At 51.9% G+C, this 13,370-nt stretch overlaps 1 protein-coding gene across 1 annotated transcript in view; it reads right to left on the bottom strand.

Annotated features, from left to right (window-relative positions):
• WDR97 (WD repeat domain 97) overlaps positions 1 to 12,340 on the bottom strand; it is a 126,009-nt gene extending 113,669 nt beyond the window's left edge. The window contains exons 1-2 of the mRNA XM_075315986.1: positions 10,517 to 12,340; positions 9,740 to 9,841 (exon numbers count right to left, since the gene is read on the bottom strand). Coding sequence (XP_075172101.1) covers positions 9,740 to 9,841; positions 10,517 to 12,340 — 1,926 coding nt within the window. The remainder of the gene's footprint in view (positions 1 to 9,739; positions 9,842 to 10,516) is intronic.
• Between the last annotated feature and the right edge of the window lie 1,030 nt (positions 12,341 to 13,370).

The raw sequence follows: 13,370 nt of genomic DNA, 5'->3' as shown, positions 1-13,370 counted from the left end.
GGTACTGGGGGTCTCTGGGTGTCAGCTGTGAAGGGGGTACTGGGGGTCTCTGGGTGTCAGCTGTGAAGGGGTACTGGGGGTCTCTGGGTGTCAGCTGTGAAGGGGTACTGGGGGTCTCTGGGTGTGAGCTGTGGGGGAAGGAGCAGCGGAGTCTGTGGGTGTTGTCAAGGTGTAAATTTAGTTGAAGATAGCTAATCTCCGTTTGGGATATTCAGAGGCCGGTTCCGTATTAGCCATATGTCAGTGCCGATATTAATGAATCAGACAATGACCACACAAGACATGTTCTCTCTCTGAGCCAGCATCACCCACTGAAACTCGTGTATTGGATAGAATCAATTATACAGAATGCATCATTGACCTTGGGACTAAAACAGGGAGTATTCCACTCCCCAATCTTTCCCAGCATGTTATGAAATACATCTCTGTTCGTTATACATTCTTTTTATGTGAAACTACTGATAACACTTTTGCTCATCATTATGAAGACTTTCATTGTTTGTACATCTGTTCACTCATCTTGGTAACCCCTTCATGACTATACAGCTTAAAATCATATTATGAATCTGTGCAATTGCTATATAGACACACAGATAATTATGCAACTACATCTATATTTTGTTTTTTTACATACACAAATAATCTTATTACGTTAGAACAAACAATCTATAGCTCAGGAGACCTCCACAGTGTCAGTTATAAGAGGTTACAGCGGGGCTTCGGAGTATTAGCTGGGGGATGGTTCTGCTGGTTCTCTGCGTGAAAGCCTCCTCCACTCCACTATTACCTCACACCTCTTCCGGCCCCCTATCCTCTCACACCTCCTCCAGCCTTCTCTCCTCTCACACCTCCTCCGGCTCCCTATCCTCTCACACCTCCTCCAGCCTTCTCTCCTCTCACACCTCCTCCGGCTCCCTATCCTCTCACACCTCCTCCGGCCCCCTATCCTCTCACACCTCCTCCGGCCCCCTATCTCACACCTCCTCCGGCCCCCTATCCTCTCACACCTCCTCCAGTCTTCTATCCTCTCACACCTCCTCCAGTCTTCTATCCTCTCACACCTCCTCCAGTCCCCTATCCTCTCACACCTCCTCCGGTCTCCTATCCTCTCACACCTCATCCGGCCTCCTATCCTCTCACACCTCCTCCAGTCCCTTGTTTCCTCACACTTTCCAGTCCCTTTCTGGACATTCTACCTACTCCAATCCCCTATTCCCTCACACCTGTTCCAGTCCACTATTCCCTCATATTGTCTGCAGTTCCATTTGCTCACACTTCCTCCAGTTTCTTTATCACCCTGCTACAACCCCCATTAACGTGTTCCCCCACACCTCCTCTGGTTGCCTATGCCCTGACACCTCCTCTGATTCCCTTTTCTTTCAGGCCTCCTCCAGTCTTCTATCCCCTCACACCTCCTCCAGTCTTCTATGCCCTCACACCTCCTCCAGTCTTCTATTCCCTCACACCTCCTCCAGTCTTCTATTCCCTCACACCTCCTCCAGTCTTCTATTCCCTCACACCTCCTCCAGTCTTCTATTCCCTCACACCTCCTCCAGTCTTCTATGCCCTCACACCTCCTCCAGTCTTCTATTCCCTCACACCTCCTCCAGTCTTCTATGCCCTCACACCTCCTCCAGTCTTCTATTCCCTCACACCTCCTCCAGTCTTCTATTCCCTCACACCTCCTCCAGTCTTCTATGCCCTCACACCTCCTCCAGTCTTCTATTCCCTCACACCTCCTCCACTCTTCTATGCCCTCACACCTCCTCCACTCTTCTATTCCCTCACACCTCCTCCAGTCTTCTATTCCCTCACACCTCCTCCAGTCTTCTATGCCCTCACACCTCCTGCAGTCTTCTATTCCCTCACACCTCCTCCACTCTTCTATGCCCTCACACCTCCTCCACTCTTCTATGCCCTCACACCTCCTCCAGTCTCCTATCCCCTCACACCTCCTCCAGTCTTCTATGCCCTCACACCTCCTCCAGTCTTCTATTCCCTCACACCTCCTCCAGTCTTCTATGCCCTCACACCTCCTCCAGTCTTCTATTCCCTCACACCTCCTCCACTCTTCTATGCCCTCACACCTCCTCCAGTCTTCTATTCCCTCACACCTCCTCCAGTCTTCTATTCCCTCACACCTCCTCCAGTCTTCTATGCCCTCACACCTCCTCCAGTCTTCTATGCCCACACCTCCTCCACTCTTCTATCCCCTCACACCTCCTCCAGTCTTCTATCCCCTCACACCTCCTCCACTCTTCTATCCCCTCACACCTCCTCCAGTCTTCTATCCCCTCACACCTCCTCCACTCTTCTATCCCCTCACACCTCCTCCAGTCTTCTATCCCCTCACACCTCCTCCACTCTTCTATCCCCTCACACCTCCTCCAGTCTTCTATCCCCTCACACCTCCTCCACTCTTCTATCCCCTCACACCTCTTCCAGTCTTCTATCCCCTCACACCTCCTCCACTCTTCTATCCCCTCACACCTCCTCCAGTCTTCTATGCCCTCACACCTCCTCCAGTCTTCTATTCCCTCACACCTCCTCCACTCTTCTATGCCCTCACACCTCCTCCACTCTTCTATTCCCTCACACCTCCTCCAGTCTTCTATTCCCTCACACCTCCTCCAGTCTTCTATGCCCTCACACCTCCTGCAGTCTTCTATTCCCTCACACCTCCTCCACTCTTCTATGCCCTCACACCTCCTCCACTCTTCTATGCCCTCACACCTCCTCCAGTCTCCTATCCCCTCACACCTCCTCCAGTCTTCTATGCCCTCACACCTCCTCCAGTCTCCTATCCCCTCACACCTCCTCCAGTCTTCTATGCCCTCACACCTCCTCCAGTCTTCTATTCCCTCACACCTCCTCCAGTCTTCTATGCCCTCACACCTCCTCCAGTCTTCTATTCCCTCACACCTCCTCCACTCTTCTATGCCCTCACACCTCCTCCAGTCTTCTATTCCCTCACACCTCCTCCAGTCTTCTATTCCCTCACACCTCCTCCAGTCTTCTATGCCCTCACACCTCCTCCAGTCTTCTATGCCCACACCTCCTCCACTCTTCTATCCCCTCACACCTCCTCCAGTCTTCTATCCCCTCACACCTCCTCCACTCTTCTATGCCCTCACACCTCCTCCAGTCTTCTATTCCCTCACACCTCCTCCAGTCTTCTATGCCCTCACACCTCCTCCAGTCTTCTATTCCCTCACACCTCCTCCAGTCTTCTATTCCCTCACACCTCCTCCAGTCTTCTATGCCCTCACACCTCCTCCAGTCTTCTATTCCCTCACACCTCCTCCACTCTTCTATGCCCTCACACCTCCTCCACTCTTCTATTCCCTCACACCTCCTCCAGTCTTCTATTCCCTCACACCTCCTCCAGTCTTCTATGCCCTCACACCTCCTGCAGTCTTCTATTCCCTCACACCTCCTCCACTCTTCTATGCCCTCACACCTCCTCCACTCTTCTATGCCCTCACACCTCCTCCAGTCTCCTATCCCCTCACACCTCCTCCAGTCTTCTATGCCCTCACACCTCCTCCAGTCTTCTATTCCCTCACACCTCCTCCAGTCTTCTATGCCCTCACACCTCCTCCAGTCTTCTATTCCCTCACACCTCCTCCACTCTTCTATGCCCTCACACCTCCTCCAGTCTTCTATTCCCTCACACCTCCTCCAGTCTTCTATTCCCTCACACCTCCTCCAGTCTTCTATGCCCTCACACCTCCTCCAGTCTTCTATGCCCACACCTCCTCCACTCTTCTATCCCCTCACACCTCCTCCAGTCTTCTATCCCCTCACACCTCCTCCACTCTTCTATCCCCTCACACCTCCTCCAGTCTTCTATCCCCTCACACCTCCTCCACTCTTCTATCCCCTCACACCTCCTCCAGTCTTCTATCCCCTCACACCTCCTCCACTCTTCTATCCCCTCACACCTCCTCCAGTCTTCTATCCCCTCACACCTCCTCCACTCTTCTATCCCCTCACACCTCTTCCAGTCTTCTATCCCCTCACACCTCCTCCACTCTTCTATCCCCTCACACCTCCTCCAGTCTTCTATGCCCTCACACCTCCTCCAGTCTTCTATTCCCTCACACCTCCTCCACTCTTCTATGCCCTCACACCTCCTCCACTCTTCTATTCCCTCACACCTCCTCCAGTCTTCTATTCCCTCACACCTCCTCCAGTCTTCTATGCCCTCACACCTCCTGCAGTCTTCTATTCCCTCACACTTCCTCCACTCTTCTATGCCCTCACACCTCCTCCACTCTTCTATGCCCTCACACCTCCTCCAGTCTCCTATCCCCTCACACCTCCTCCAGTCTTCTATGCCCTCACACCTCCTCCAGTCTCCTATCCCCTCACACCTCCTCCAGTCTTCTATGCCCTCACACCTCCTCCAGTCTTCTATTCCCTCACACCTCCTCCAGTCTTCTATGCCCTCACACCTCCTCCAGTCTTCTATTCCCTCACACCTCCTCCACTCTTCTATGCCCTCACACCTCCTCCAGTCTTCTATTCCCTCACACCTCCTCCAGTCTTCTATTCCCTCACACCTCCTCCAGTCTTCTATGCCCTCACACCTCCTCCAGTCTTCTATGCCCACACCTCCTCCACTCTTCTATCCCCTCACACCTCCTCCAGTCTTCTATCCCCTCACACCTCCTCCACTCTTCTATCCCCTCACACCTCCTCCAGTCTTCTATCCCCTCACACCTCCTCCACTCTTCTATCCCCTCACACCTCCTCCAGTCTTCTATCCCCTCACACCTCCTCCACTCTTCTATCCCCTCACACCTCCTCCAGTCTTCTATCCCCTCACACCTCCTCCACTCTTCTATCCCCTCACACCTCTTCCAGTCTTCTATCCCCTCACACCTCCTCCACTCTTCTATCCCCTCACACCTCCTCCAGTCTTCTATCCTCTCACACCTCCTCCAGTCTTCTATCCTCTCACACCTCCTCCACTCTTCTATCCCCTCACACCTCCTCCACTCTTCTATCCCCTCACACCTCCTCCACTCTTCTATGCCCTCACACCTCCTCCAGTCTTCTATCCTCTCACACCTCCTCCAGTCTTCTATCCCCTCACACCTCCTCCACTCTTCTATCCCCTCACACCTCCTCCAGTCTTCTATCCCCTCACACCTCCTCCACTCTTCTATTCCCTCACACCTCCTCCACTCTTCTATGCCCTCACACCTCCTCCAGTCTTCTATCCCCTCACACCTCCTCCAGTCTTCTATCCCCTCACACCTCCTCCACTCTTCTATGCCCTCACACCTCCTCCAGTCTTCTATCCCATCACACCTCCTCCACTCTTCTATTCCCTCACACCTCCTCCAGTCTTCTATCCCCTCACACCTCCTCCACTCTTCTATCCCCTCACACCTCCTCCAGTCTTCTATCCCCTCACACCTCCTCCACTCTTCTATTCCCTCACACCTCCTCCAGTCTTCTATCCCCTCACACCTCCTCCACTCTTCTATGCCCTCACACCTCCTCCAGTCTTCTATCCCCTCACACCTCCTCCACTCTTCTATTCCCTCACACCTCCTCCAGTCTTCTATCCTCTCACACCTCCTCCAGTCTTCTATGCCCTCACACCTCCTCCAGTCTTCTATGCCCACACCTCCTCCACTCTTCTTTTTTTTTTTCCAATTTAAAGTTTTATTGGTTTTCAAAGGAAAGAGTACAACAACATTGCAAACCATTGAATACAATTTTGATAAACAAGGAGCCAACACGGCGGCTAAAGGCCACAGGCTCAGTAATCTTTACAACTGTCGTTGAGGAAATAATCAAACAACATGACTTACTAATAGAGAACAAGAAACCAAAGTAAAGGTAAAGAAGGATGAACAAGGAAAAGAGTAGATCAGAAGTGGGTGGGGGGGACAAGAGGGGGAGAACCGTAGGGGGAAAGATGTGGATAGGAGTATGTTGGCCGAGGCTGGCGTCCCGTCTGTTGGGCGTGAACCTGAAAAGAATGCAAATGACTATGGAAGGTGTGGCTAGCTGAGAGTCTTATTTACTGAGGGTCAACGAGGGCAAGAAACCTTGGGTCAGAGAGAAAAGATTCCCACTGATACCATTTAGAGGAGGCTTCCACTAGCTGGCCTCGCGATTGAGCCATTACCATCTCCATGCGGTGTATTACATTTACTTCTGTCGCCCATTCCTCTATGGACGGGGGGGTAGGGTCTTTCCAATGTCGTGGGATTACTGTCTTGGCGGCCTGGAGTAGATGTCCGGTAAGAGACTTTTTATACACCTTTTCTGGTATTTTAAACATAAACAATAGGGCTGCCTCGGGGCGACTGGGGACTAAGATCCCTGTGACCTCCTGGATGCCCACCAGCACCTTGCTCCAGAAGGCCGCCAAGCTCGGACAGTACCACCAGATATGGGCCATGGTACCTCCCTGTGCTCCGCACCGCCAGCATGTGTCAGGGATTTCGGGGCACCACCTATGAAGGGATGACGGGACCTTGTACCACCTGGAGAGAATTTTGTAGCAAGTCTCTTGCATTCTCGTTGCAACCGCTGACTTGTGGGTCAGGCGGAAGCATCGTTCCCATTGATCCCTGGAGAATGTCTGGCCGAGCTCTGCCTCCCAAGCAGTACAGAAGCGAGGAAGTGGTGTTTCTGCTGCTACTGTCAAGATCCCATAAATCCTTGATATTGCATGTCTAGTGTCGGGTATCCCTGTACAGATAAGTTCAAAAGGGGTTGGGGATGAGGGACAAGTTAGGTCTAGCCCCTGCGTGGTTATGAAGTGTTTAAGTTGGGCATATTCAAAGTAGAACCGCATTTTGAAGTCTCTCTGCCCCACAATGTCCGGAAGTGGGAGAAGAACCCCTTCTGGTGCCACCTGTCCCAGTCTCAGGGGGTTCTGTTTTGAGCTTCCCAAAAAGTTATTAGACGATGCCCCTGGTAAAAAGTCAGGGTTATCCGTCAGTGGCATGAGGGGTCCCTGAGTCTGGAGCAGGCGCTTAATCCGTGGCATTGAGTGTACTGATTGTAATGTTTGTTTAGTGGTGTAGGACATTCCTATCTTATGTTTGGTAAGAAGTGGCCAGTTCCATGGCATGGATAGAATAGATAAGGGGCACATGTCGTGTGCCAGGCGGACCCAGAGCTTCGATCCAGAGTTATGTAAGAGGTCTAAGACCCTTGCATGGGCAGCAGCCAGATAATAACGCCGACAGTCAGGCAGCCCCACCCCTCCCGCCCCCTTGGTCCTAGTTAGGACATTTCTCCCGAGTCGGGACCGTCCCTTGGACCACACAAATTGATTAAACAGGCGCTGTAACTTTACCCAATACGACGCCGGGACATATACCGGGACCGTCTGGAGTAAGTAGAGCAGTCTGGGCAGGGCTGTCATCCTGAGGGCACTGATCCTACCGAACCATGAGAGGGTGCCTCTATGCCATACAGTCAGGTCCCTCTCGAGTTTGGAGAGAAAGTTTTGAAAATTAAGCTGGAAAAGTCTGGTTACATCAGATGGGATAGTGATACCTAGGTAGCCGATACTGCCGTGTGGTGGCCATTTGAAGGGGAAGTTTGGTTTTATAGCATCTACTGTTGCTTGGGAAAGTGATATGTTTAGGGCTTCAGATTTGTCAAGGTTGATTTTAAAATTGGACCATTTGCTAAAACGATTGAGTTCACGCATTAAGGATGGAAGGGAAGTGAGTGGGTTTTGCACATAAATAAGTAGGTCATCCGCGAAGGCGGCGCATTTATATTCTTGAGTGGCAACTTTAATCCCCCGTATGTCGGGGTTAAGCCGGATGGCCGACAACAGATGCTCCATGACTAAGATATAGAGCAATGGGGATAGGGGGCATCCCTGTCGAGTCCCGTTATGGATATCAAAGGGACTCGACAGGGTGCCATTAATCTTTAGACGCGCGGTCGGGGAACAGTATAAGGCCAAAATTTTAGATGAGAAGGTTGGACCAAAACCAACATGGGACAAAGTCTGAGAAATAGAATGCCAGGAAATTCTATCGAATGCCTTTTCGGCGTCTAACGATAACATCATCACGGGGATTTTTTGGGTGTGAGCATGTTGGACCAGGTCTAGGGTTTTTAGGGTGTTGTCCCTTGCTTCCCTACCAGGAACGAATCCTGCTTGGTCCAAGTGCACCAGATCTGGCAAAAGGGGATTGAGTCTGTTTGCAAGAAGCTTAGCATAGATCTTCAAATCCACATTGAGCAACGATATTGGTCTGAAGCTGCTACATGCGGTAGGGTCCTTACCAGGTTTTCGGAGCAAAGCCACATGAGCTGTCGTGGAGTGGGGAGGGAATGGGGTCTCATCTGATATAGCGTTAAAAGAAAGGAGCATTAGGGGTGCTAACTGTTCTGCAAACGTCTTATAAAATTTGGCTGGGAATCCATCCGGGCCGGGACTTTTGTTACCGGGTGTGTCACGGATTACTGACAGAATGTCCTCAAGAAGAAATGGCTTCTCGAGGTCCTCAATTGTGGACTGATTAAGAGGTTGAAAGGGAGAGGGCATTGTAGGGGGCTCGTGGTCTATCTCAGGAAACCGAGGGGTCAGATTGTATAATTTGGAATAGTACGCATGGAAGGCAGAAGAGATATCAGGAGTAGCATAGAGCATCTCGTCTCTTGTATTTTTAATGCAGGGAATTAGAGTGTGGGCTTTCCCTTCCTTCAGTGCATTTGCCAATAGTCTGCCCGGCTTATCCCCGAATTCATAAAATTTCCCCCTTCCCACTTGCAACAGGCGCTGGTATGACGCATCCAACAATTTCTTGACCTGTAATCTGGCCTGCAAGAGGGCCTGTAAGGTGGTGGCTGATAAAGCTCGCTTATGAGCAAGCTCTAACCCCGAGACCCTGCGGAGGGCCTCTGTTAGATTCTGGGCTTTTTCTTTTTTAATACGGGCTCCATGTTTGATGAAAGTGCCCCTCAAGACGCACTTCAGTGCCTCCCACTTAAACGTGGGGGCTGTGTCGTCTGCCAAATGATCCTCTGAAAAATGAGTGATCGTGGTCAGCACATCAGAAACACAGAGCTCATCCATGAGCAAAGATTCATTAAGCCGCCATGTTCCCGCAGGGGCTGGGAGGGAAGGAACCTCCACCTCACAGTATACTGGGGCGTGGTCTGACCACAATATGCTGCCTATTCCAGTCTGTCGGACCCAAGGGAGAGCATTGTGCTGTATGAAGATGTAGTCTATACGACTGTAGGAGTCTTGTGAGTGCGAGTAGAAACTATAGTCTCTATCTGACGGATGTGTTATTCTCCAAGTGTCAAACAACTGGATACTTAATAGAACCCTTTTGATACGTTTGATGGTGGTGTATGAAATGCTGGACTTCCCCTTGGAGTTATCTAATGTAGGGTCCAGAGTAGCATTAAGGTCAATACAGAGAATTGCTGTACCTCTAATTAGGGGCATCGCAGTGTCGGCAAGGCTAGCCAGAAAGTCATCTTGTCTCTGGTTTGGGGCGTAAGCATTTATGATTGTGAATGTTTGGTCTCCAGCTATTAGTGAGAGGATAATATACCGTCCCGTACCGTCTGATGTGCAGTTTATAATTTGATGTGGAAGAGACTTGTGAATGGCAATCGCCACTCCCTTTGAGCGGGATTCTGGGTTATCTGAAAATAACCAGGTTTGGTAGTACTTGTTCTTTAAGATAGGGGGGTGTCCCTGTTTGAAATGCGTTTCTTGAAAACATACTATTTTCACCTTGTGCTTGTGGAAGTGGTAGAGGACCTGTGCTCTCTTCTCCGGCACGTTAAGACCCTTAGCATTGAAGGAGGCGATTGTCAGGTTGGCCATCTGTAAAAGATTGAAGTGTTATAGGTACATGAGATATAGGGACGGACTAGCCCGTCTCGGCCACCATTTGGGGAGGGAGAAGGAAGTGTGAACTGTGAAAGGCAGATGAAGAGTAAAAAGAATAGGAGTTGAAGCAGAGAAAACAGCAGGGGTATAGCTCCCGCACAATACACTAGCTGAGAACAAACGTTCCGGGGGAGCTTGTCCGCCTCACCCGGGCAAGACAGAGGGTCCCGACCTACTTGGGGGAGAAAAAGATCAGACATAACCGTTGATAGCTCCGTAGTATACTGTTAACATTAGAGATTACCATAAACACTGGCGCATATAATCAAAAGTTTGAGTAATAAGGGCCTTGGGCACTCGGCAGGTTAGAAAGTAAAGTCTATGTACTTAGCTAGTTAAAGTTGACGATACATTGGATAGTCCCCGATATCTTGACCTTTATCTCGGACGGCCCAATCTCCGGTCCCGAGTCTCTCTCGGGGGGAGTCCCCTTGCATGAACGGGGGATGGATTTGCGTGGGGAGGGGCTGGGCGTTCCCTTGGGACCCACGGTTGGAGCAAGGTGGTGGGCCATTGAGAGATGGAGATTGGGGGTAGACCCAGGTTTGAGGTAAAGGATGGGAGGTCTTCTGGTGACCGCATTACCCACCATCTTGAATTTTTTTGTACCGACAGAGAAAAGGGAAAACCCCAACGAAACGGGAGACCCCTTTCTCTAATGACATCCAACAAGGGTTTGAGAACCGCCCTCTGAGCTAAGGTGTGTCTCGAAAGATCCGGCATGATGCGTATTGTAGATCCATTGTACGTTAGGGACTGTTTCTTTCGAGCTGCTTGAAGGATAGCTTCCTTTGCTGCAAAATAGTGCACCCTGCATACAATGTCTCTCGGGCGGGGGTCCCTTGGGTCCGGGGGGCGTAATGCCCTGTGGGCCCTGTCAAGTTCCAGGGGGGCCCCGGGTGGTCTTTTTAGTAGATTATTAAAGATTGAAATAAGGACTGAAGGTATGTCAGGAGGGGCAATTGACTCCGGCAGACCCCTGATACGCAGGTTATTTCTTCGATTTCTATTCTCTAAGTCGTCCACGTGCTGTTGGAGAGAGAATAGCTGCTTGGACTGAACCTGCAGTGTGGCTTGGACAGATTGGATGTCAGCTTGAGATGTTGTTTGTTGGTCTGTAAGGACATCCACCCTTTGGGTGAGTGAAGAAAGGTCCATCCGTAGCTGGGCAAATTCTTGCTTACATTCTGCCACTACCTGGTTGGCCAAAGCAGCTATATCATTTTTAGTGGGCATTGCTTGGAAAAGGGACCGTAGGTCTGCTAAGGATGCTGGACGCTCTTCATTTATCACATTAGTGGAGAAAGATGTTGTGGAAAAAGAGCCGATAGAGTCCTGCAAAGCTGGGTCATATAGTATTTGTGAACTTCTAGAGGTGCTTATATTTCCTCCCAAGTGTGCTACTGTGGTAATCTGTTGTGGAGGGGTCCCTGGTGCCCTGGGCCCATCGTTCCACTGACCTTTAGTGGTTGCCACCATGCTACCTCCTGGGCCCGTCGGGCTATTTTCCCTTGAGGAGCCCGTGGACCACCTCGCAGGGGGAGTATAAGGAGGGGGCCCTTGGAGGTTTCCCCCAGTCTGGTCCTGGGGCCCTTGGATGCTGTAGGATCCCCTCTGCTCCACATTAGTGCCCGTATATGGCGGTGTTATAGGGGGGGCCGTCAGGTAAATAATTGTGCCTTTTGCAAATGATGGGGGGCTGCTGTCGCCAGCCATGACTGTGCCCCTTCCCCCCTCCCCCAGTCCAGTTATCGCCTGCGGGCTGGAGATTTTGGTATGCGGTGGGGCCGGGGTGCCCGGGTTTTGTTTCCTACCTCCATCGGTGGTGCTGTTGACAACGCGGGAGACTGGTGACCGCGGGGCCCCCTCACTCTGGGAGCGCTGCTGTAATGGATGTTTCCCGAACGCCGCTCCAGAGCCTGTCTGCGTGTGTGCTGCAGGCTGAAGAGGCATTAGGCATCTGGAAGCGACCGGAGGTAAGTCGATGTTCTGCCGGCCACCGGGAAGTTCCATTCCCATCGCAGGCTGCGATGAAGGAGTAGCGGGCGGTGATGCTGCCGCTGAGGGGTCATCTTGCTGACGCTGCAGGGCCTGGTCTGGAAGCGTGCGGCGGCCATTTTGGAGTGGGGCCTGTGATTCATGTTGTCGGCCGCTCCTCCGCACATCCCCCGGCCCGTGACCGTCACTGCTGTCGGTGGTCACCGCGGTTCCCCCGGGTCCCCGCGACTCCACTGTCGACCCCCGCCTCTCCACCGACGTCTTGAGGTCAGTTATCGGGTCAGCAGGCCGCGATTCTTGCTGCCTTTCCAGCTCGGGCTGCGATAGAGCGCTGGAGCCCCGTGGATTAGACAGATATGCCCCAATTTTGCCTTGAGCCATGGGGACCTTCTTTGGGGTTCGTGCTGTGGCCTTTTTGCCCGTTAATTTGCCCATTTTGGAGTCTTGGGCCAGTGCTATGGAGTTCTGCAGAGAGGAGCTCAGAGAAGCTGCTTCCTCACTCGGCCATGTCCGGCTCCGCCCCCCTTAGTCCTCCTCCACTCTTCTATCCCCTCACACCTCCTCCAGTCTTCTATCCCCTCACACCTCCTCCACTCTTCTATCCCCTCACACCTCCTCCAGTCTTCTATCCCCTCACACCTCCTCCAGTCTTCTATCCCCTCACACCTCCTCCAGTCTTCTATCCCCTCACACCTCCTCCACTCTTCTATCCCCTCACACCTCCTCCACTCTTCTATCCCCTCACACCTCCTCCAGTCTTCTATCCTCTCACACCTCCTCCAGTCTTCTATCCTCTCACACCTCCTCCAGTCTTCTATCCTCTCACACCTCCTCCACTCTTCTATCCCCTCACACCTCCTCCACTCTTCTATCCCCTCACACCTCCTCCACTCTTCTATGCCCTCACACCTCCTCCAGTCTTCTATCCCCTCACACCTCCTCCACTCTTCTATCCCCTCACACCTCCTCCAGTCTTCTATCCCCTCACACCTCCTCCACTCTTCTATCCCCTCACACCTCCTCCAGTCTTCTATCCCCTCACACCTCCTCCACTCTTCTATCCCCTCACACCTCCTCCACTCTTCTATGCCCTCACACCTCCTCCAGTCTTCTATCCCCTCACACCTCCTCCACTCTTCTATCCCCTCACACCTCCTCCAGTCTTCTATCCCCTCACACCTCCTCCACTCTTCTATTCCCTCACACCTCCTCCAGTCTTCTATGCCCTCACACCTCCTCCAGTCTTCTATCCCCTCACACCTCCTCCAGTCTTCTATCCCCTCACACCTCCTCCACTCTTCTATGCCCTCACACCTCCTCCACTCTTCTATCCTCTCACACCTCCTCCAGTCTTCTATCACCTCACACCTCCTCCACTCTTCTATCCCCTCACACCTCCTCCAGTCTTCTATCCCCTCACACCTCCTCCACTCTTCTATTCCCTCACACCTCCTCCACTCTTCTA

The sequence above is a fragment of the Anomaloglossus baeobatrachus genome, chromosome 6, assembly GCF_048569485.1.
Source record: "Anomaloglossus baeobatrachus isolate aAnoBae1 chromosome 6, aAnoBae1.hap1, whole genome shotgun sequence".
NCBI lineage: Eukaryota > Metazoa > Chordata > Amphibia > Anura > Aromobatidae > Anomaloglossus > Anomaloglossus baeobatrachus.
This window is presented reverse-complemented; position numbering and strand designations above follow the sequence as displayed.